The sequence below is a fragment of the Battus philenor genome, unplaced genomic scaffold, assembly GCF_028537555.1.
Source record: "Battus philenor isolate CCGP_79_NKW_IND1 unplaced genomic scaffold, ilBatPhil1.0.hap1 SCAF_5, whole genome shotgun sequence".
Taxonomy (NCBI): Eukaryota; Metazoa; Arthropoda; class Insecta; order Lepidoptera; family Papilionidae; genus Battus; species Battus philenor.
In genome coordinates, this window is record NW_027181715.1 from 1,406,450 (window position 1) to 1,427,798 (window position 21,349).

General features: G+C 34.2%; 2 protein-coding genes across 6 annotated transcripts in view; one reads left to right on the forward strand and one right to left on the reverse strand.

Annotated features, from left to right (window-relative positions):
• Window positions 1–3: 3 nt before the first annotated feature.
• Window positions 4–18,198, reverse strand: Hsc70-3 (heat shock protein 70 cognate 3). Of its 4 annotated transcripts, XM_068772404.1 has the most exons (11): window positions 13,584–13,657; window positions 13,320–13,483; window positions 12,307–12,454; window positions 11,503–11,722; window positions 10,406–10,494; window positions 9,432–9,575; window positions 8,529–8,645; window positions 7,361–7,454; window positions 3,128–3,230; window positions 900–2,529; window positions 4–792 (listed from the first exon to the last, which is right to left on the reverse strand). In XM_068772404.1, the coding sequence occupies exons 2-11, from the start codon at window positions 13,445–13,447 to the stop codon at window positions 574–576; spliced, it is 2,892 nt and encodes a 963-aa protein (XP_068628505.1). In that variant the 5' UTR covers window positions 13,448–13,483; window positions 13,584–13,657; the 3' UTR covers window positions 4–573. The 4 variants fall into 4 exon arrangements, with proteins under 4 accessions (XP_068628505.1, XP_068628503.1, XP_068628502.1 ...); XM_068772402.1 differs by lacking the exons at window positions 4–792; window positions 900–2,529; window positions 3,128–3,230; window positions 13,584–13,657 and adding exons at window positions 5,776–5,977; window positions 16,115–16,189; window positions 17,926–18,198; XM_068772401.1 differs by lacking the exons at window positions 4–792; window positions 900–2,529; window positions 3,128–3,230 and adding an exon at window positions 5,776–5,977.
• G9a (histone-lysine N-methyltransferase G9a) overlaps window positions 14,197–21,349 on the forward strand; it is a 23,309-nt gene continuing 16,156 nt past the window's right edge. Inside the window, exons 1-6 of one of the 2 annotated variants that reach the window (XM_068772396.1) lie at window positions 14,197–15,335; window positions 16,152–16,397; window positions 16,475–16,531; window positions 16,760–16,881; window positions 19,170–19,369; window positions 20,470–20,690. In XM_068772396.1, coding sequence (XP_068628497.1) covers window positions 14,515–15,335; window positions 16,152–16,397; window positions 16,475–16,531; window positions 16,760–16,881; window positions 19,170–19,369; window positions 20,470–20,690 — 1,667 coding nt within the window. In that variant the 5' untranslated portion in view covers window positions 14,197–14,514. The remainder of the gene's footprint in view (window positions 15,336–16,151; window positions 16,398–16,474; window positions 16,532–16,759; window positions 16,882–19,169; window positions 19,370–20,469; window positions 20,691–21,349) is intronic. The other variant, XM_068772397.1, reaches the window with a different exon arrangement.

Sequence of the window (21,349 nt, forward strand, 5' to 3'; positions counted from 1 at the left end):
TGATATCTTAATAGAAAAATCTTTATTTATGTACTCCTCCGTACTTCAATTGAAATTATTTAAAATTACTACATAATTACGAGCTAACAATTAATTCAGCAGTCTCAAAACAATTATACAGTTAGAACACAGAGGTAGGTCCCCAGGGTGTGTGGAGACGCGGGGGCCGTGCAGAGATACGACCCCTTTGGAGAATAATCTCGCTATTGCAATTATACTAAAAATAAAAATGCAACATTTTTTTACAGCTGTGACACAGTCACACACGCACATAAGTGCACGACGGCCGGCCCGGGCCAGCGTAGCCACTGAGATTGACATCGCCGCCGCACACACGCAATCACGCACACTCACGCACCAATAAATATACACATCACGAGCTACACTCCGTATCCGTGCGCCGATATAGATTATACACACGGTATTGCCCTTTAATAAAAGCTTTGTAAGCTATGTTATATCGCACGCGATTTAATAAACTTAAAACTAAGCGGCCGATATGACAACACCACGTGAATAATCCATAGCGAGCGGAGATCACAATTGGCTACGATCATGTTACAGTCTGTTAGGTTACAACTCGTCTTTGAAGTCATCATCGTCGCCGCCCGCGCCCGGAGGCGGTACACCTCCTTGACCTTGATAAAGTTTGGCAATGATTGGCTGAACTACATCTTCTAGGGATTTCTTTTGCTTCTTATAATCTTCTGCATCTGTGTCCTGATTGTCTTCTAGCCACTTGATCGCGGAGTCGATAGCTTCCTCCATTTTGGTTTTGTCATCATCACTGACCTGCAACAACAAAAATATTAGATTAGCATCAATGACATTTTTATCCAGAAAGCATTAATAAAGGGTAAGGATATACACCATTTACTTTTTAAAACATCAATACCAACCTTAGCACCAAGTTTTTCCTTATCTTGCAGCTGGTTCTTAATTGAGTATGCATAGCTCTCAAGCTCGTTCCTGGCCTCTACGCGCTCCTTCAGCTTCTTGTCGTCGTCGGCGAACTTTTCTGCGTCCTTGATCATTCTCTCGATATCTTCTGGCGTTAATCTGTTCTGGTCATTGGTAATTACAATCTTTTCCCTGTTACCAGTACCTTTATCCTCGGCAGACACTTGCAAGATACCATTAGCGTCAATTTCAAAGGTGACCTCAATCTGGGGTATACCACGAGGGGCTGGTGGGATGCCATTAAGGTCGAATTTGCCGAGTAGATGGTTGTCCTTGGTCATGGGACGCTCACCCTCGTAAACCTGAATAGTTACAGTATGCTGGTTGTCACTGGCTGTTGAGAAGATCTGAGATTTCTTAGTGGGAATGACAGTGTTTCTTGGGATCAGTTTGGTCATGACTCCTCCAACGGTTTCGATACCCATGGTCAGGGGATTGACGTCGAGTAGAACAATGGCGTCAGTGTCTTGTTCGCCGCTGAGTACACCAGCTTGCACTGCAGCACCATAAGCGACAGCTTCATCAGGGTTAATGCCTCGAGATGGCTCCTTGCCATTGAAGAACTCTTTCACCAACTGTTGTACCTTAGGAATACGGGTGGAACCACCGACCAGCACAATTTCGTCGACATCCTTCTTGTTCATGTCTGCATCCTCCAACACCTTCTGTACTGGTTTCAAAGTGGATCTGAACAAGTCCATGTTCAATTCTTCAAACTTGGCTCGGGTAAGTGTTTCAGAGAAGTCTTCTCCTTCAAAGAATGATTCAATTTCGATCTTGACCTGGTGACTAGAAGACAAAGCTCTCTTGGCCTTCTCAACTTCACGACGCAGCTTCTGGACGGCGCGGTTGTCCTTTCTGATGTCCTTGCCCTTCTTCTTCTTGTACAGTTTGATGAAGTGCTCCATAACTCTTTGATCGAAGTCCTCACCACCGAGATGGGTGTCACCGTTCGTCGCCACTACCTCGAAGACGCCGTTGTCGATAGTCAGCAGAGATACGTCAAAGGTACCACCGCCCAAATCGAAAACGAGCACGTTCTTCTCGCCTTCCTTCTTATCAAGACCGTAGGCAATGGCAGCAGCAGTAGGTTCGTTGATGATTCTCATGACGTTAAGTCCAGCAATAACACCAGCATCCTTGGTAGCCTGACGTTGGGCGTCGTTGAAGTAAGCTGGAACGGTGACGACAGCGTGAGTGACCTTCTTTCCAAGATAAGCTTCAGCAGTTTCCTTCATCTTCGTAAGGACCATAGCGGAGATTTCTTCGGGTGCGAAGATCTTTTCACCCTGGGCAGTCATGACGGAGACGTGGGGCTTGCTGTTCTTCTCCACAACTTTGAAGGGGAAGAATTTGACGTCGTGCTGCACAGTAGTATCGGTCCATTCGCGACCAATCAGACGCTTAGCGTCGAACACTGTGTTCTCAGGGTTTGTGGTGAGCTGATTCTTGGCAGCGTCACCGATAAGACGTTCGCCGTCGCTCGTAAACGCGACATAAGACGGTGTGATACGGTTGCCCTGGTCGTTAGCAATGATTTCCACTCGGCCATTCTTGTACACTCCGACACTAAGGACAAAATGAAAGTTTATGATCAATAACAGTACTGGATTGTGATTTGAAAGGACTTAGCTGTTTATTCAATTTGGAGATTAGCCAAAAATTTTCTTCAGTATCTTTACTATCAATACGCTTTAAGTATATAACTCACTTATTATTTTTGTAAGGCGAAGCATTTAGAAGAATATTTACGCTGTAAGACTTTAATAGCCGTATCTCTAATTATTTATACGTGTATAATGTACAAATGTTTCATATTTGTAAATCGTACTATTATAATTGTACAAATTGATGAATTCGATAATAGGATAACCTCAATTTAAAATGAAATACAGAGAACAAACTTAATTTTGTTGTTTCAATATTCAAATTCAATTATTTTATTACGAGATTCTAAAGATACATCAATATTTTTTGCTTGACGACATAGCTTGCTCTGAATAACTTGACTAAAAGTTCATTAACCTTTTCATTCATAAAAGTATTAGAGGTTAGAAATGCATGGTTAGAAAATGAATAAATTAATCTATTTATAATTATTAAAATCATTAAAAATATACTGAACTAATGTAATATGTTGATTAAATTATTTTTTTAATAAACTCACCATGAATACGTGGTACCCAAGTCGATACCGATCACGGTACCAATGTCCTTATCCTTCTCCTTCTTGTCGTCGGCGCAAACCGCCGCGACCACACAAGCCAACGCTAGTAAGCTCCACCGCATTTTCACCATGCGTATCCTAGAACAATTGAAACAATTGTAAAGATAGATTCAAGTTCAATGAAACTCGGCACAAAGGACACGTAATCCATACGCCGACACGTCACGCTTCACTCCACCGCTTAGATGGAGCAAAAGTAAAACTTACCAAGTACTGACCCGGTTTAATAAGAAAACGAAAGTAAACTAATTTAGGTCTTATAACTGTAAACTAAGATAACGGTGGCTTGAATTAGATGTAGGCCGAACGCGCCTAAACCCATAAGCATCTAGAAATTTCGCTGACGTTACTGTAATGTAGTATAATCGTACGTATGAAGTAAATGATTTAAGATGCAGATTTTTCGCATTATTAAAGAGAATAGACTATTCTAATAAGACTAAATGTAATATATAATACGGATTGTAAAGAAAAAATATATGTAAAAACTTATCTTTTAACGTAAAAGAAATATATTGTAGAAAACTATATCGATAAACTTACCTGAATATGTCTAGAAGTAATTAATAAAAGAAAATTATTAAATTCAACACAGCCAACGTTAAATCACAAATTCTAATCGCAAAATGATTAACTAATACGATACTTCACTTCTGATGGCTTGGCAAAAACTGATGTTTGACGCGCTGCCTCGCTGTTATTTAGCGCTAGTGTTCCTCGTGGGCGAATGCTATTGGTCGAAACGGCGATGACGTTTTCAGTGCTCCGACATTATTGGTACAAGTGTACCGATTTGTCGCAATCTGATTGGCCCACGTTAATCGCTGGCAGCATGGATTGTTCTAGGGACTCGTAATAGGTCAAGACTTTTTAGGCGAAATTTTTAAATCTGATCACCCACCACTATCTCATACATGGTTATACTTAACAAAAACTCTATGACAAAAGTTTGTATGGAAATAAGAAACTCATTAGTTATAACAGTATGATCCAATCAATGACCAATTCACATCATATCCGATTAACGGGCCGATGCTGTATTTGGTCTTAACAACAGATGATCTAGATTTTCTTCCTCCGTCTTATTCTGCCATTACAAAACTATATTATATGACTTGTCCATTCCTCCAACAGATATGATCGTATAAGTTACCTTTGTAATAATATTTCATAAATTCATAACATGACTATAATTTGATAAGGTTCAAGTAAAAATAATAATAATCATAATCAAAACTAACATGTTACAGAAACAGGACAACTCATAGTAGTATGTGTTTTAATTGCCCCCTTTTTTAATATTTATTCGCTCATTCATGTCACCTGATAGACGCCCACTGCGAAGCATAAGCCTTTCCATAAAATTGCCGAAATGAACAATCTTACATTGCATTCATTCAGTAACATCCCGCGGACCTTGGTTATATCGTCGTCCGTACTGGTCGTGATTGCCGCTTGAGGACTTTTCAACCCCAACGGCACAGCCACTTCAGACTTATTTCAAATACTTACATTTTTAAGGTCGTTAAAAAGTACATTTTTGTGATGCAACAATTGAAAACTTTGGATAATGCTTTACAGATAAAGATCCAGAACTAAATTTATACACAATAATTAAAGATCCTTACGTATCTACATGATGCAATATGGTACCCACATATCATAATTCGTTAAGACCAATAGAATGTGAATGGAAAAATAACTACTAAATAAAACGTTACACCTTAGAGCGTCGGATTAAACAAACTTAGAGGTTGATGGTTTCACAATCTGGTTGCAGTGCATTCGTTACCAGTCGATCTGGGCCCCAATGCTTTATTAAAGATATCTGAGTTAAAGTTAAGCATCTTCAGTATTTTATCACCTAAAAGGCTGTGAATTTTAAAAAGCTAATTTGAAGGTCGATAGCTCATTGTCCATAAACAACTTTAAGTACTATTTAGATTTCAATACAATATGCCAATTACAGTCTTCAAAAATATATATAATTCGTTTGTTAATCTATTTTCGGGTATTACAAATATAGAGGAAAAAAAAAATTTATATAAAAAAGCTTATCATATACTGTCGCTCTTGTATAAACCAAATTGATAATGGTTTCTCACTCGCTCATTTTAAGTGTAAACTAAAAAAAATATATCGATATGACTATGATGTAATTATAATATTTCAAGTTGAAACAGCTGTGTGTATCTAATGAACTGTTACGATAGTTTTTAATTGTATGACATTAGTTTTTTTTTTAAATTTTGTATTAGTTTCATAATGCTACCACTGCTGGGAACAGATAATTCTCAGAAACACTACGGGCAGTATACAGCCATAGGGACCCAGTGTGGATTTATAAATGTGACATATTTTGATTTTTAACCGTTACATGATACGGCCGGTTTCGTTACGATATATTATTTTATATTTGTTGTCGAGTTCTGGTCAAGAATTTTTATTTACAATTTTTATCTGAGATATTTAACCTGTAATTGTTGTCCTTAAAAAATAAAATGACTCTAATACTCACGTTGATCTGTTATAGAATTATTCGTAAATTAAATTTGTGAAGGGAAAAAATTATAAAAAAAACAAATGAGTTCGTATAAAAATATTTATTCCAATAATTTAACAACAGTCAATGTACTTCCCAATGATAACTGAGCAAATAAAAATAAAGGCACCAATACTATTGTCTATTATAAAAAATAAAAAAAAGTCAATATTACAACATTGTTCAACGTTTATTCGATATTATGCTTAAAATTAATGGCGCGAAATATGTGATTATGCAATCCGCACCTGAAACAAGATGGCGGATATTAAAAATACAATCGGAATATATTTTAAAGCATTTGATTTATTTTATACCTTGACAATTTGGAAAAACTTTTATAATGAATAAACCAGGTTATTATAATAAAAAAACAAAAATAAATAAATTATGCATAATGAAGCTTATATTATAAAATTAACTGTAATTATGGATTTACGAAATATTTAATTAAAGAACAAATTTAATCCATTGTAAATGAAATCTATCGTACAAATGTTAAACATCAACAAATTTTGTTCCTCAATAACCAAAGAGATTTTGTCATCAAATTTCAACAGCGTAACACAGGGAGCAAAAACTTTTGAATCATCGGCGCGATTTAAAGAAGGTGAAAGCGTTGTTCATCTCGTAACAAATTCTTTTTTGCCAAATCACATTAAAGAGAGATAAAAAAAAAAAACAAATTTATATTATTGTATTTAGATATCTCTGTGAAAATATATAATTGGAAAAGTATTTATTTTTAGTGCCTCATGGAGTGCATAAGATAGTTTCAAGAGAAATCTCAAGCCGAAAAAAAGCCACCTCACCGGCACTCTGTCTCCCCATGGAGCGTCAGCCAAAGGGTTCTAAAAGGTGGGCGTAGCGATACAGAACAATAATAAATACAAAACAGTCTAATCTGCTAAACAAAACGACTCAGCCTGCGACTCCAATATATCAAAAGTTCAGAGACCACAAAATTTCATCCCGAAGCAAGTGTCCAATGCTTCATGGTTTTTAGAAATATCTTAATTGCACAAGCATTATGAAAATCAACACTGCGCAATAGGAGATTAAAGTCAGTAGCGGAAGGTATAAATCGAAAATGTAAAATCACTCAAACCAACTCGCCTTGCAGCTGATTGTTCCTCAGCCTACGCACCGACTAAAGCAAAAACAAATTTTGGCCTAATAATACCTTCAATAAAGCATCAATTAAATGCAATGATGTTTTCAAATTCCAGTGGTGAATTTAACAATTTATTGTCGTCCAACACATCTGCTCATAGTCTGTTGACTTATGGCATGATACAGTGGATAAAAAAAAAACAAAACGGTGAACATGTCTAAGGCATATTATTATGGGAGATGGTACAGATAGTGCCGGTATAAACTGAATCAAGATGGGACAGACTGGAACAGATCAGAGGATACAAAGAGAACCATAGCTCGCAAAGCACAGTGCTTAAATAACGAGAAACTTTAACAATAACAAATTACAAAAAACATGTGCCAACACTGAAAGAACAGCATCAAACATCTTCAAATAAGTGTTATATAGTGAGCGCAGACTATCTCCTAGTAGATTTTGACATAACCTACAGATACACAATCAAATTCTTCATTAAATAAAAAACTGTAATTACCAGCTCTCCTCATGCAGGTGAGTGTCTCCATCAGAATGGTCTCCACCTCCTTGTCATCTCCACTGCGGCAAATCATGGAGTATTCACCTGATACCTGTGGATGGAAAACCTTATTATTTCTGCAATACAGTAATTACCAGAAATCTGATATTCTGGTGAAAGAATCTTCACAGCACAAATATTTCTATGAGATTTAACACTTCACATTTTTGGTAAAGAATATGTATATATATATATATATATATATATACATATATATATGTGTGTATATATATATGTTCCTGTAACTTTGATGTGTTATTGGATGTCGTGTTATGTGAGGGCTACCTGCATACTGTAATTATTTGACACAGATAATATCAGAAAATGAACAAATTTTTTTAGTTACTTATGTTAGTCATAATAACAAAGATGTGTTTTTACATCTGTGGCAAGTCACTTGATATCTGTCAACAAATGTCTATAACTGGTGTAGAGTTTTATCACCCAAAATTTATACTTTTATCTAATATTAGCTGTGCTTGCGAATTCAGCCCTATGGAATATTAATATAACATAAGAATTTAACTAAAAAAACACAGCCTCTATTACTCCTTAATACATTAACTACCTGCCAGTATAAGTCAAAGTAGGTTAAATGTTAAGTTACATAAACTGACAGAAAAAAATAATAATTTTGGTATATGCACCATATATATTATATATGTATATTCACATACATTAAGTAAAAAGCCGTTATTTAAAAATTACAAACAGACACTATAATTCTATTTATTTGTATAGATTATATTATCAATTTACGAAACCCGAAAACTATCAAATAAAATTATATTCTTTGCACACTTTAAAAGTTAGCCATGTGTAAAATCATCTTTACATTTCTAGACAATTGTTGATGCAAAGTGAATGGAAGTGAAAGTGACAGAAGACTGTCTTTTGACAAAAGACGATTAAATGAGTGCAATTTAAACTCTGGCAAGGCGAATAAAATATATAATAATAAGATATTCTTGTTTTAAATAGATATTCTTGATCTTCATGTCTTGTGATGACACACTTAAATGCCGTACTCAACAAAATTTTGTCTTGCAATTTTATATACCACCTTGCTGAAACCTACCGGCTGTTAAACTATCATTACATATCTTGTCATTGTCTGGTATAATACCTGGTAAATAAATAGTGGGTGGCTGGGAAACTTGTCCTTGGTCTGCCGCACTATGTCCAGGTATGGCAGCCCTGGTTTCACCATCAGGAAGTCAGCGCCTTCTGCCACGTCACGCGCCTGTCGTAACGATAATAAAATAAATAATAATTTACAAAAATTATTCATAAAATTTAACTATCTTCAAAATTTTATGAACCATCTCCTTAATTTTAGGTCATTGATATATAATATTAAAATACTTGCTCTCTCTAAATATGCAAGCAATTCTAAATAGTGTGTGAATAACGAAATTCTAAGTAAATACATTCAGCTCATTTACTGACATTGTCAAAGTAGATGAAGCCATGGATTTGCTTCTTGTAAATCATTCAATGTAATTCCAGAAGCGTTTAGTAAGAAGAAGGCATAAGACAAGTTTCCCCTTTCTCTTGTAGTCACTCCATTGAATATTTGCCGAAGTCACCTAACCAGTCCACAAAACTCCGCTTGGCAAGAGTCTTTATTACTGGATGTCTCAAACCCACTAATAATATTATAGACTCAACTCATGTATGTATTTAATTATTATATCTTACTATAGTCTATATATACACTTTTACTAAAGGATCACAATTATTTTCAAACAACTTCCATTGCTAGATTTGTAATAAAATGACAAAGAATGTTTATGCTCTAATGCTATTTCAATGTTTATTAAATACAGAGTTTTTTAAGACTATATATCAGGTCTGAGGCACAGACAGGTGTGTACAGGTCATATACTCAATTTGAGGTCAATGAAAGGTATGATACATTATATTATGCTGAAAGAAGATTTTTTAATTAATTTGAATGACAATGTTGATGTCGTTGTTTATGCCAATGTTGTTTGTATGTGTACATAAAACATGAAAGAATACTCACAGCAGCCCTCATGGCAAGACCGGAGCTCCCAGGTGGCAACTGGTAACACTTGCGGTCTCCGGCCATAGGTGAGCTCTTCATGGTGTCTCTGAAGGGACCGTACATAGATGACGCAAACTTACAAGAGTATGAAAGTAGAGATACCTGCAAAAAATATATGAATATATTCATACAGAAACATTGTATCATTCACACTTTTGGTACACATGAAGAATTGTGGTTAAAACCAACAAAAACAAACAAATATTGTCAATATTTTTTATAACAATATTTTATCACATAAGTAGAAGAGATGACATAGATAGGGATTATTCTACTATAGGATTGATCTTAGGATATGCCTATCAATATTAATTTATCAACTATGAGCAATGTGTCGTCATTTGAGCCCATAGACACTGACTGCCAGGCATAGACCTTCCCAAAGATATCTATGAGGTGATATACCATAATCGCCTCACTTGGCAGGCGGGATGGCAATCGCAGTGTGATAGCATGATACGCCAAGGACGCTGCTGCACATACTCTAGAAACTTGTTTGGTAGCAGTGGCGCCCTTTAATCATGGATAAATTGTGAATTATATAAGATTGCATTTCGAGAATCGAACCTGCGACCTAAAAATCAAAAATCTCAGTCCTCTAACCACTGAGTTACCAATGCTCATCATTAATGTACTTCATACGTAATTAAGAAAAAATGAAAACTAACCTGTATCGAAAAGTTAGTTATATTTTTTTATTAGTTTTATGGAAACAGTTACTAAGAAATTAAGAGTTTTAGCTTTGATGCCTGATTTCATATATTTATACAAGTTAAAATAAAAATATTGTTTATATATGATGAGATATATTAAAAAGAATATATAATAACAATGTTAGAAAATTAAAAGATAGTTTAATGCTTACACAAACCAAATAAAAATGCAAATGTTTCTTTGGTAATGATGTTTACTTCAGTCTAAATAGCACTAACCTGATTCTCCAGATTGTTAGCAACCAAGGCATCTTTTATACCTTTTATCCGATTATCCATCATGTCTGATGGGGCCACAATGTGGGCACCTGTAAATAACCACTTAATTAACCTATGTATATAAACAAATTGATGTAATATTATAACATTCAGGAGGTACAAACAATCATATTGCTTTATAAGCAGTAATTGGAATAGGTGTAGTTATTTATGGAACATTACATGAAATGTGTGAATTAATACAAAGAAGTTATTGGGACTCCAAATTATTAAAAAAAAACTTATAAATCTTAAAATTATTGTAACAGTTCATCACTAATGTTGTTATTAAAAGTACTATACTAGGTTAAAAAACAAAACATACACCTGATCTGATGATTTCAGATATAAATGTTTATTAGCTAAAACACAAAACAACAAGATGAGCAAACAAGTTGTTATAGATTATTTTAAAACAATATATCGCAATTCATCAAGACTTTTATAAGAAGTAATCTTTGATTTCTGGGGCCATCATCATTACTTAATTTACTTAATTTAGATCTGCAGTTAGACATAGACCATATCATAACATTTCCAATAGAACTAGTTGGAAGCATCCAGTGCATCTAGTGTTTTCCACCAAACTTAACAAGTTTTCTCTCCACTTTGGGTAGAATACTTATGCTGTGCTAGTCTTTGGTTTCCAATACTTATTGTAAGACCCCACAGCAGCCTTCTATTGTTCACTTGCAGTCACTTTAATTTGCCAATTCACTAAGCTAAGTCAGTAACTTTTGTTAATTTATATTTAATTAATTTTCTCATTTCATTAATGATCACATATAGAGATTCCGAGCATACTTTACTCATTGAGCAAATGTGTCCAGATTGTGAGATTATAGCAATGCCATCAGTCATCCCTGGTAACACACATTGGTAATAGACTTTAGATTTGGACATTGTGTAATATTGGACAAGATTATTTATAGCTTCATGCATGCTGCTATGTGGAATTGAAACACCGTAAAAATAAGACTTTTATTAAACTATAAAACACTAAAGATTAAATAGTTAACACTAATTAAGTACAAAAATATGGTAATTGTTTATTTCACCTGCTTTTGCATATGCCAGAGCAACCTCTGTGATCCTCTTTACTGATTTAGCATGGTCAATGGCACCATTATCAGAGAGTAGTCCACAGTGGCCATGTGAAGTGTATGGACACAGGCATACATCAGCAGCTAACACAAGCTGAGGCAAGGCAGCTCTTAATTTGGGCAAGGCTTTTATGACTGGATTTTGAGAAGAGTCAGCATTGGATCCAATCGCATCCTGGAACATAAACACTTGTTTATACAATATCATCATGAGGATTATGTTATAGCATATATGGTAAAATTATTATCACATTAGAAATTGCTGGACTAAATATTGAAAAACATATATGATTGGTTGCACCAATGAACATGTATTTGTGAATTTTATGCTTGTATACAGGTGGTTATACATAATCCTATCCTCTTAATGATTTATTTTATAGCCATTGCAACTTGTTAGATGGTGACATGTTAATTTAAAATTGCTCATTTAATCATATTAAACATAAATTTTTTAAACAAATATGTTTTAAAAATATTATATAATTATGGAGTCCTTAAACATACTAGCTCATTAAGGTTTTTGGAAGACCCTGAATGTAGCTCGCTTCGATCCAGTCCTATTGGAAATCTAATGGAGAAAGTTAATTCGAGCAGTGGTAGCCCTATGGCTGAAATGATGCTGATGAAATTATTTGCACCATGTTATTGATTATATACTCTTCTCTTACTCCTTTAGATTTATAAATCTAAGTTTTTAAACATGTTTCACATTCACAGTTAATGGTTTATTTAGCAATAAGTAATTTATAAATATACCTTTTCTAATGTTTCAACCACTCCAAAAATTAATATAGACTTTAGTCCCTTCTCAACAAGCTCTGATAATGCTGGAATAAGTTTGTTGATGCCATATCTGTAGACATTAGGCATGCTAGATACTGATTGAAATCCATCATCATTCTCTCTGCAAAATTATTATTGATATTAATTTTAAAAAATTTTAGATTACACTATGGCTACATAGTGTTAAAATATTATATGAATTTAATTAAACATGTTGTAAAAGTTCTCCTACATCATTATAAGGTTATCAACTTTATACATAAACATGTAAGATAAATAAATATGATAAATGAGTTATGAATATATTTCAAGCTCATATTTGGTTAGATATACAATAAAAAAATTTCACTTTTTAGATCTATATTTTTGTCTTATATTGTCGAGATATCCACAGAGGCATATGTATTAGATAAAATGACAATAAATGAGTAAATCTACAGGATAATTGGTTATGGGTGTAAAGGGTTGATGGGATGATTGAAGGGATGATGTATAGCTTACTTGCAGTTAATCAATTTATGGTAAATCTTAACTTAAAATCAATGTTTTAGAATTAATAAAATGAAATTATATTTAAAAAAGCATTTTCAAATTATACATCACTACTTTTAATGCATTCACCATTTCTATAATTTTACAAATATAGCTAACAATACTGTTTATATTGATGTTATTTAAAGCTACTATCATTTACAGATTTTACAGCTTGTACAAATAAGCTGTTGTGTCTTGTGTTACACAGGCACTTTGGTGTAGAAAGTAAATTACTATAGTGGTGAACCCCAATAATTTCTATATTAAAACAATTAATATCTTCCACCTATCATTTAATTTGTTCGCATATGTATAAAAATATTATAGATTTAGTATTTAAAAAGCGGTAACTCCGAGCTACCACTAATTATTTCACTAATTAAGTCAAAATGAAAGATTAATGCATATAATAACACGTAGTTAAAGTGTTTTGAATTAAAAATAGCACTTACAGTAAAAATACAGGGTACATTATATTATGTGGTTCAATATTTGTATTCGGTTCTTGTAATTTTCTAAGGGTTTCATGAAAATATCCACCTTGCAGTACATGTTCTGGTGCGAGAAAAAGATTGTTCATGTTGATAAATTAAACTGCAGCGTAATTTTAGAGAATCTGAAATAAATCATATTAATATATTGTTAACATCGATTAGAAACAAGAAGTTATAAGAATAGGCAAGAATGAATTAACAAAATATATTGATAAGAATTACCGATCAAGACAGAAATATTTACTTATAAGAAGTACTGATATATTTCACAGCATCTAAAAATGAGCGATCTAAAAATATTATATTATGTATTTTTATTTATACCATATAGGTAAATTATCAGAAAATTATCTCAAATTAGTACACAAGTAATTTATTAATCAATGTTACCCACAATATTCACTAAATATATTTCAAGTCAAATTGAAAATTATTGACAAAGTTAAAACAATTTTGCTATATGTAAGTTATATATAAAGTTTTAAATAAATAACTAACAACAAATTATACCGGTGGTATTATTAATTACCGATAAATAATGATAGAACAACCAATACTTATCTTAAATAAAATTATATTATATAATATTTCTTTTATTACGTAGTTCATTTTGTTAATAAAATATTGAATAAATTTTTCATTTACCAATTCTTTGTAGCAATATAAAATGGATTTATAAATATTTTTAATTTATGTCTTGTGTTAAATACCCTGTGGACAATAATGTGCAAAAAGCTCGCTAGTTTCTTTTATACTCTATGAAAACTAAATTTAATTATTTACACACACAATTCTTGTGGGGATTTGTAGCATATATATCAAGAAATAACTCAAATTAATAGAATAGAATTATGAAGTCAATTAAACTTAAGGAAACTTATAAGTAAACATTTTATTTGAAATCGTATTATATATCAAATCAAATTTTTATTACCAGACCAAAAACTTTATAGGTATAGATTGTTTTGAAATGTAAATAAACTTACTTGACTAAGTTATTTTTTATAATAATTGTGAATAGCATAGTCGTCTTAACTGTGCCAAGTTGATAAAAAGTGTAAAACGTAAACGTCCTTTTTTCATGAAATTTATTGCTATTTAACTTAACTCGGTGTTTACCTTGACCCCCTGCAAAGAAAAGTTGCCTTGCAATATGCACTCTGATCAAGACGACGGAACAACCATCAAAAAGAAACACGACAAAATCGATACACCTTCAGATGTTACCGTTAGAGTAGAGAATCCAGACCCTGGGGTTGACAAGAAAGCTGACGGCAAAGATCCTAAACCACGTATCGTATTAACATTCCGGTCTGAGAAATCCGGCGCAAAAAACAGTAACATGAAAATCGTGTCGACTGAAGAAAAACATGAAGAAGTTTCTCCTAGACGATCGAATCGTAATCGCAATACCAAATGGGAATCAGACGATGATAATGAAGTGTTAAGTTCGAAAAAAGATCTGAACGTTAGCCAGTCTGTATCAGAAAACGATGAAGCCTCAGACAGCTCTCTTGCTACACCTAAACGATCAACCAGACGCCGAAGTAAAGAGTTTTCCGATAACGTTTTGGCTAACGCTATAGCTAGAAAAGAAAAATCTTACAATGAAACCCTCCCAGGTCCTACACAACGGTTATCTAGACGAATCAAGCCCACTGCAAAAATATTAGCTAATGAAGAGCTGAGAATAGGACTGGAGTCACAAAATAATGCTCGGCTAGGAATACAAGCAGAAAAATCTATTGAGGAAGGTGTCCGGACAAGACGGTCTGCACATCCCAAAAACTATGATGAGAATATAGTGGCTGATAAAAAAGCAACTAAGCGCCACAGGACCGTTCAAGATGAGAAACTTGATAAGTCTGAGACTGGAGAAAGTTCAACTTCAGATATGAAAGTTAAACATTTGTGCAAACTTGGCTTGAAGGCTATCAATAATGATGATGAGAATTCACAAGAGACTGAAAATAGGTAATTATAGTTTTCTAATCAAATTTTTACTTTAAATAAACATAAAATCTTATCTATTGAATTATTTGTGAATTTATATGTGTAATATTACCAATTATTAATTATACATATTTTACATGTAAAGTACACATTGCATGTTATAAGGAGCTGTGAATATAGTCATTATTTTATATGACTTCTATAGCTTTATAAAAGAAGCTAATTCTGGGTCTGGGGCTTAAAACATTTGTCAATAGCCTAGTTATTCTTGTTAATTATTGAGTTACATTAAGTTTAATGGCCATGAGTGCATATCTGTTGTTATATACTGATCAATATTATGTAATCCTGTGTAGCAGCGCATTGTTTTTGGGGGAATGTAGTCGGTGAATGTCCTGTTCACATGGTTAGTTAGTTTTGTGTTGTAGTCAGATAATAGACTTGAAGTGGCTGGCTTGTGGAAAGTGGTAAGAACATTTATACAAGAAAATTCCTTTTATGAAAGTAGGCAAATGTGAAACAACTGTACTGTCAATGTTTGGGTTGATGGGACCGATGCTCATTTTTCCTCAGCCTCTACTTTACTGCACTTTTATAAGGCAGAATGCAGTAGTTTTGCTAACACAATCACTTATACTAAACTGATTGCAAAACTAAGAGAGAAAAGTGTAGTAAAACTGCTCCTTTGGTCAACTTATCTATAGCTAAAAAATTTATGCAAACATTTGGTAATACAGAATACTTTAACATTACAGAATAGCACTAATAAATGTTGGTGGATCTTTAAGTGAAGTACATACCTTATTTGATGTTTAAATAATGTGAAATATATTGCAGAAGTGAAGACGATGATGAAAATGATCCAGATGAAGTACCTGAAGAAGATGAAGAAATAGATGATGATGCCGAGGTTATTAATAAACTGATAGAGGCTGATGAAGATAGTAGTGATGAGGAATTCTTTTGTACTGTTGGTGGGAAAGCCAGTAGTGAGAGACCAAGACGTTCAACAAGACTGTGTTCATCCTATGGCATGCATGACAGTGACCAATCATCGGTGTCAATGGGAGATGATGATTCTAAGTATGTGATTTATTTAAACACTAGACTTTAAAAGTTACGTACATTAAAATTACTAATGTCTACACATTTGCCCGCAGGGCTCCACCTCGGCGCTCGTCGAGGCTCAGATTTAGTTGCAGTGATTTTTATGACCGGTAAATAAATTCACATATAAAGTAGGCATTTGCAAATATTATATTTTGGAAACTGAAAGGATTTGAAACAGATTTGAACTACACATGGTACATAGATACGCTCTGCATATAATAATATGTGAAGAGATTATATTTCTCACCAGCATTCCACTAGTTATTGTGCCCGTTACACATAGCATGTTGGACTTAATTATATTTAATAATAGTAAATCCATGTTGTTTTTATAGAGATGCAACTGGCCCAGAGGAGGGAGAGGAGGCTGCAATTCCTCTTGAACAATATCCTGTAGTCGCTACATGTAACTGCGAAGCACCTAGCAATGTATATGCTGCTCCAGATGAGTTAACTGGTGAGTTATCACTTTATATTATGTATACATGAATAGCACAATACATAGAGATAAATATTGCATTATGATTTTTGGAGAGCACTATCTTTGTCCCACACTATCTATGTTATGTTTTGTCAGTTGTGGTATTTCGTGCGATAAAGATAACGCTCTACAATGCCAAAATTAGACGATTGTCTCTTTCCAAAGGTGGATGTGCAATGTTTATTGCCAGGTACTGTAATTTAGTTTTATGTTTTGTCTGTTATCCATTTTTTGTCAAACAATCAGTGGCTATTGAATTACTGAAAATTGATTGTAAGTGTTGTGATTGTAAGTCATGGGCTCGATTCCTAGTACACACTTTTTATGCATTAAATGATATCAAAACTGTTCACGAAATAGCGAAGGAAAACATGAAGGTTTATCCTTTGATTTAAAACATTGAAGATAGATGATCTAAATCAATCCAAACAATCAATGAGCTTTTACTATAGTAAAGGGCCACAGATGAATGCCCTTATCTCTGCTATTGTAGTAAGCTTACTTAATACATAGACCGGTACAATTAGGAAAACACAAAATAAACTATTTTTTTTCGACTTTATAAAAAATAATTACCTCTGTTCAAATTCCAAAAAGTTGTTATTAATTAAGCTGCATAATATTTATTTTTGAAAAGTTGTGCTAAAATATAACTTTAATTTTAAAATAAACACAAAAATAATGAAATCAATATCAAGTATTGCAACTGCAAGCCCTTACTAGTGCTTGTATATGATTGCCCATATTTAAAGTAAGGTTGTCGTTTAATTCTTGAGGCAAATTGTCCCATTCTTCAACCAATGCGAGTTTTAAATCATGTACATTCCTGGAAACTGGCATGTTCTATGGGATTCATGTCAGGGGACAGTGCTGGCCAGTTCATTTTAGTAATTCAAACCTTATTTAGGTACCTATTCATTATGTAAGCATTGTGAGGTCGCTATCCTGCATAAAATGAAATCATCATCAATGAATAGATCAAAAGGCATAACATGGTGTTCTAAGATGTCTGTTACATACCGTTGTGCAGTAAGTGATACATTTTCAATGATCACTAATCTCTGCGAACTCCCAAATATATGTCACCCATACGATTACTGACACTTCACCATAGGACACAGTTTCTCACTAGTCACTCGACTTCCTTTAGCGTTCATCTACTAAATTAACATAGAAACGGCTCTCATCAGTGAATAAAACGTGGCTCCCACTCAGTTGTCCAGTTTCAATGCTCACAAGCGAACGCTAAACTTGATACACGATGAGTTGTCCCGAGTTTTGGAGCTTTTGCTTGCATATATGATCTAAGTAAGAAAAGGACCAATATTTAGCCACTTCCGCACATGCAGTGGTAGTCGTGCAATGAAATGCACCGCCTTCAGCCCGCTGATAAATGCGTATGCGGCAAACAATGCGAATTACACAACCGCCACCGCCAAATTACTCAACACGTGTTTTACCCCTCCATTGGGCATCTTCGGAAGTGGCTAAATATTGGTCCTTTTCTTACTTAGGATCGACTTCCGCGAGGTAACGCATGATTCCGGTAACGGATTTCTTGCAATCGATTTTGGGTCTGAACAGCAGTTTGTCCACGATTCCTTAGTCTGAAAGACGATTCTTTAGTCCTGACCGATTTCTGCTTTGCCCTTGCTTCCATATGCAAGATCCAGTCGTACAACACGATGAACAACCGATTTCGGTACACCCATTGCGCGACCGACTGAACGGTAGGTATGCTCCTCCTCGATCATGGTCACTGCCCTAGCCACTGAAGTTGCTGGTAAATCACTCATTTTGTATAAGAACAATATGCACCATTGAAAGCAAATAGTTAAATGAACCACAGACATCACACAGCATCCAACAAAGTTCTTATCAGAAACAATTAGAACACTCGATGTGAGTAAATTCTTAAATGAACCATAAAACCTGTCACCTCACTTGAGAAATGTGAAATTGTTAAAGTATGTTATTTCTAATGAGGGTACTTACACGTTAATACAAACTAGTTCAAGATTTACAAAAACTTTTAAATAAATCTACCTTCTCTTTGTGTTCCTCTTATTGTGCAGGTTAGGTTATATTACTTCGTATTAGTATTATGTTGATATATTTTTGTATAATTATTTAGCACCAGTACTATCTTTTCTATGAGGACTGTCTTTATCTGGGGAAAGGTTTTATGGCCAATGAGTGCCATACTAAAGTAGGTAAAGACCACACTCACAGCTGTAAAGTAATAAGTCTATGTTTCTATGTAGATCCAGTCTTTTGTCAAGCAATCGAAACGGTCGACGGTGTACGCGTGGGCTGCTCTCACAGTGCTGCCAGGGTGAATGGTGAACTGCAACCTCTGCGCCGGGCTGGACCCCGCACGCCATATATCCTCACCTGCCGACTTCACGTCGCACAGCTTAATAAGCACATGTGCTGCCCTGCTTGTGGACTATTCTGCGCACAGGTGAATATGAAAAAAAATTCAAGTAGAATAATCTAGCTCGAAGAATTGCATTTCTGAAGTGGCAGTGAGGCACATTGGTCGTGCAATCAACAGCCTACATTTCCTCAGGTGGAGACCACGATTCAGTTGGAAGACCCTCCACTATGTGGAGCAACAACATAGTTAAGCTTGAGGGAAGTCGCTGAGTTTGGTGTCTTTGGGGAAGGCATATGCCTCGTAGTGGGCCACTATTTGCTGATATGATGATGATGATAACTTATATGGTACTGAGGAATAATAGTACTCTTATAGCACAGATAAATAGGAAATATAACTCCATTATATAGAAGCGCTGACCAGGGTTTTAATGTTCAAGATCTTTTTGCAACGACTAATGCACATCATTGTTAAACATGAAATAAAAAGTAATGACTTGATTGCCAATTTCTACGACTATGAGTGCAGTTGTTGTCCATTTCTTGCAAGATCTATGACTGGAATTAAATTAATTTAAATTTGTAATCATTTGTTTGATTTAGTATCGAATATGGATGAATGATGAATATGGATAGGATGATTGGTGTAGGTGTAAGATCTCTATAAGGGTGGCATCAAAAAAGTTTAAAGCATTCATACTTATTTCTCACTACCCTGTATAATGTGATAAGTCTGAAATATGAAATGTTAGTATTGGAATGCGACAGGCCAATAACTTTCAGCAGTACAAAGTGTGCAGAGACACAGTAAGTAATAATTAATTTTAATATGTAGTAATACGAATTCTGAAAACGCATTTTTATACTTCATTTATTATTCCAGAAACCATTAATTTTTGGATAGAGGGTATACCAAATTTTAATATATTTGCAAATTTGCTATACATTCGCCATTTCAAACCTTTTACATCTATAACCAATCAACTTGTATGCATCTACTCATCTCGTTTTAAGTTAGTGCATACTTAAGAGGAATTTATAAAGCGTTAGTATCTTGGCAGGGATCACCAATTTACCATTTATCTTTTTTATTAATATACAAAGTTAAATTACTACCTGCAATTATTTTTTAGTACTTCACATTAATTTTAATTTTATTTATGTTAAGGATTTTTTTTATTCCAGGGTATATTCTATCAGTGTTCATTAGGTCATCTATTCCATTTGGAGTGTGGTATACTTGGTGGTGTTGAACGCTCTGGTGAAGTGAAACAGAATATTGGTTGTCCCCACTGTGGTGTCCACTCGGTGAAGTGGCAACCGGCTAACATAGACTGCAGTCGCGTGAAGATCGAAATGCACTGCAGTGAGAAAAGAGTTTTCTTGCCAGAACAACGTGAACAGTCGTGAGTATATAATAATTGTTTTTTAGAAATGAAAATTATTTACTTTGTTTTCTTTAATTAAAATGAAAATAAAAATATGTAAGCCTGGTATGATTGATTTGTTGTATATTATATATATGCTTAGATAATTTACATTTTTAACTCCAACACTATGGGAGTGACTATATCACATCATCGTATGATGGTGTTAGAATTGAATTTAGAAACAAAGGAAAAGTTTTAAAAAATATAGTTTCGATACTTGCCAGTAACATAGCGCTTTCTCATATGAATGCTTACAAGTATTATGTCTTAAATATTGTTACAAAGCACGATTTACAGAACCCACTAAACAATAAACACTGAACTCTTGGATCAAGATCACGCGTGACCTTGAAGTTATTTATCAACTTTTGTGTACAGTTCTCGGAAATTCTAACCGAGTATAGATATGTGTACTCCTTATGTCGACAGTTCAGTGTTGTTTTTTGAGTTATAAGATTAAGACCTACGATCAGTGACACGAAGTGACTATTTGGCAAGTTATTTGGACAGTGATTTCTTGGTCGATTTGGAAGCGTAGTTTCGACTAAGCGAAAGTATACTTTGTGGTTAAGTAGGGTGACCATCTGATTGCTGAATAAAGGACTCCTTGTGAACCAGTGGTATTTCGAGTCAGA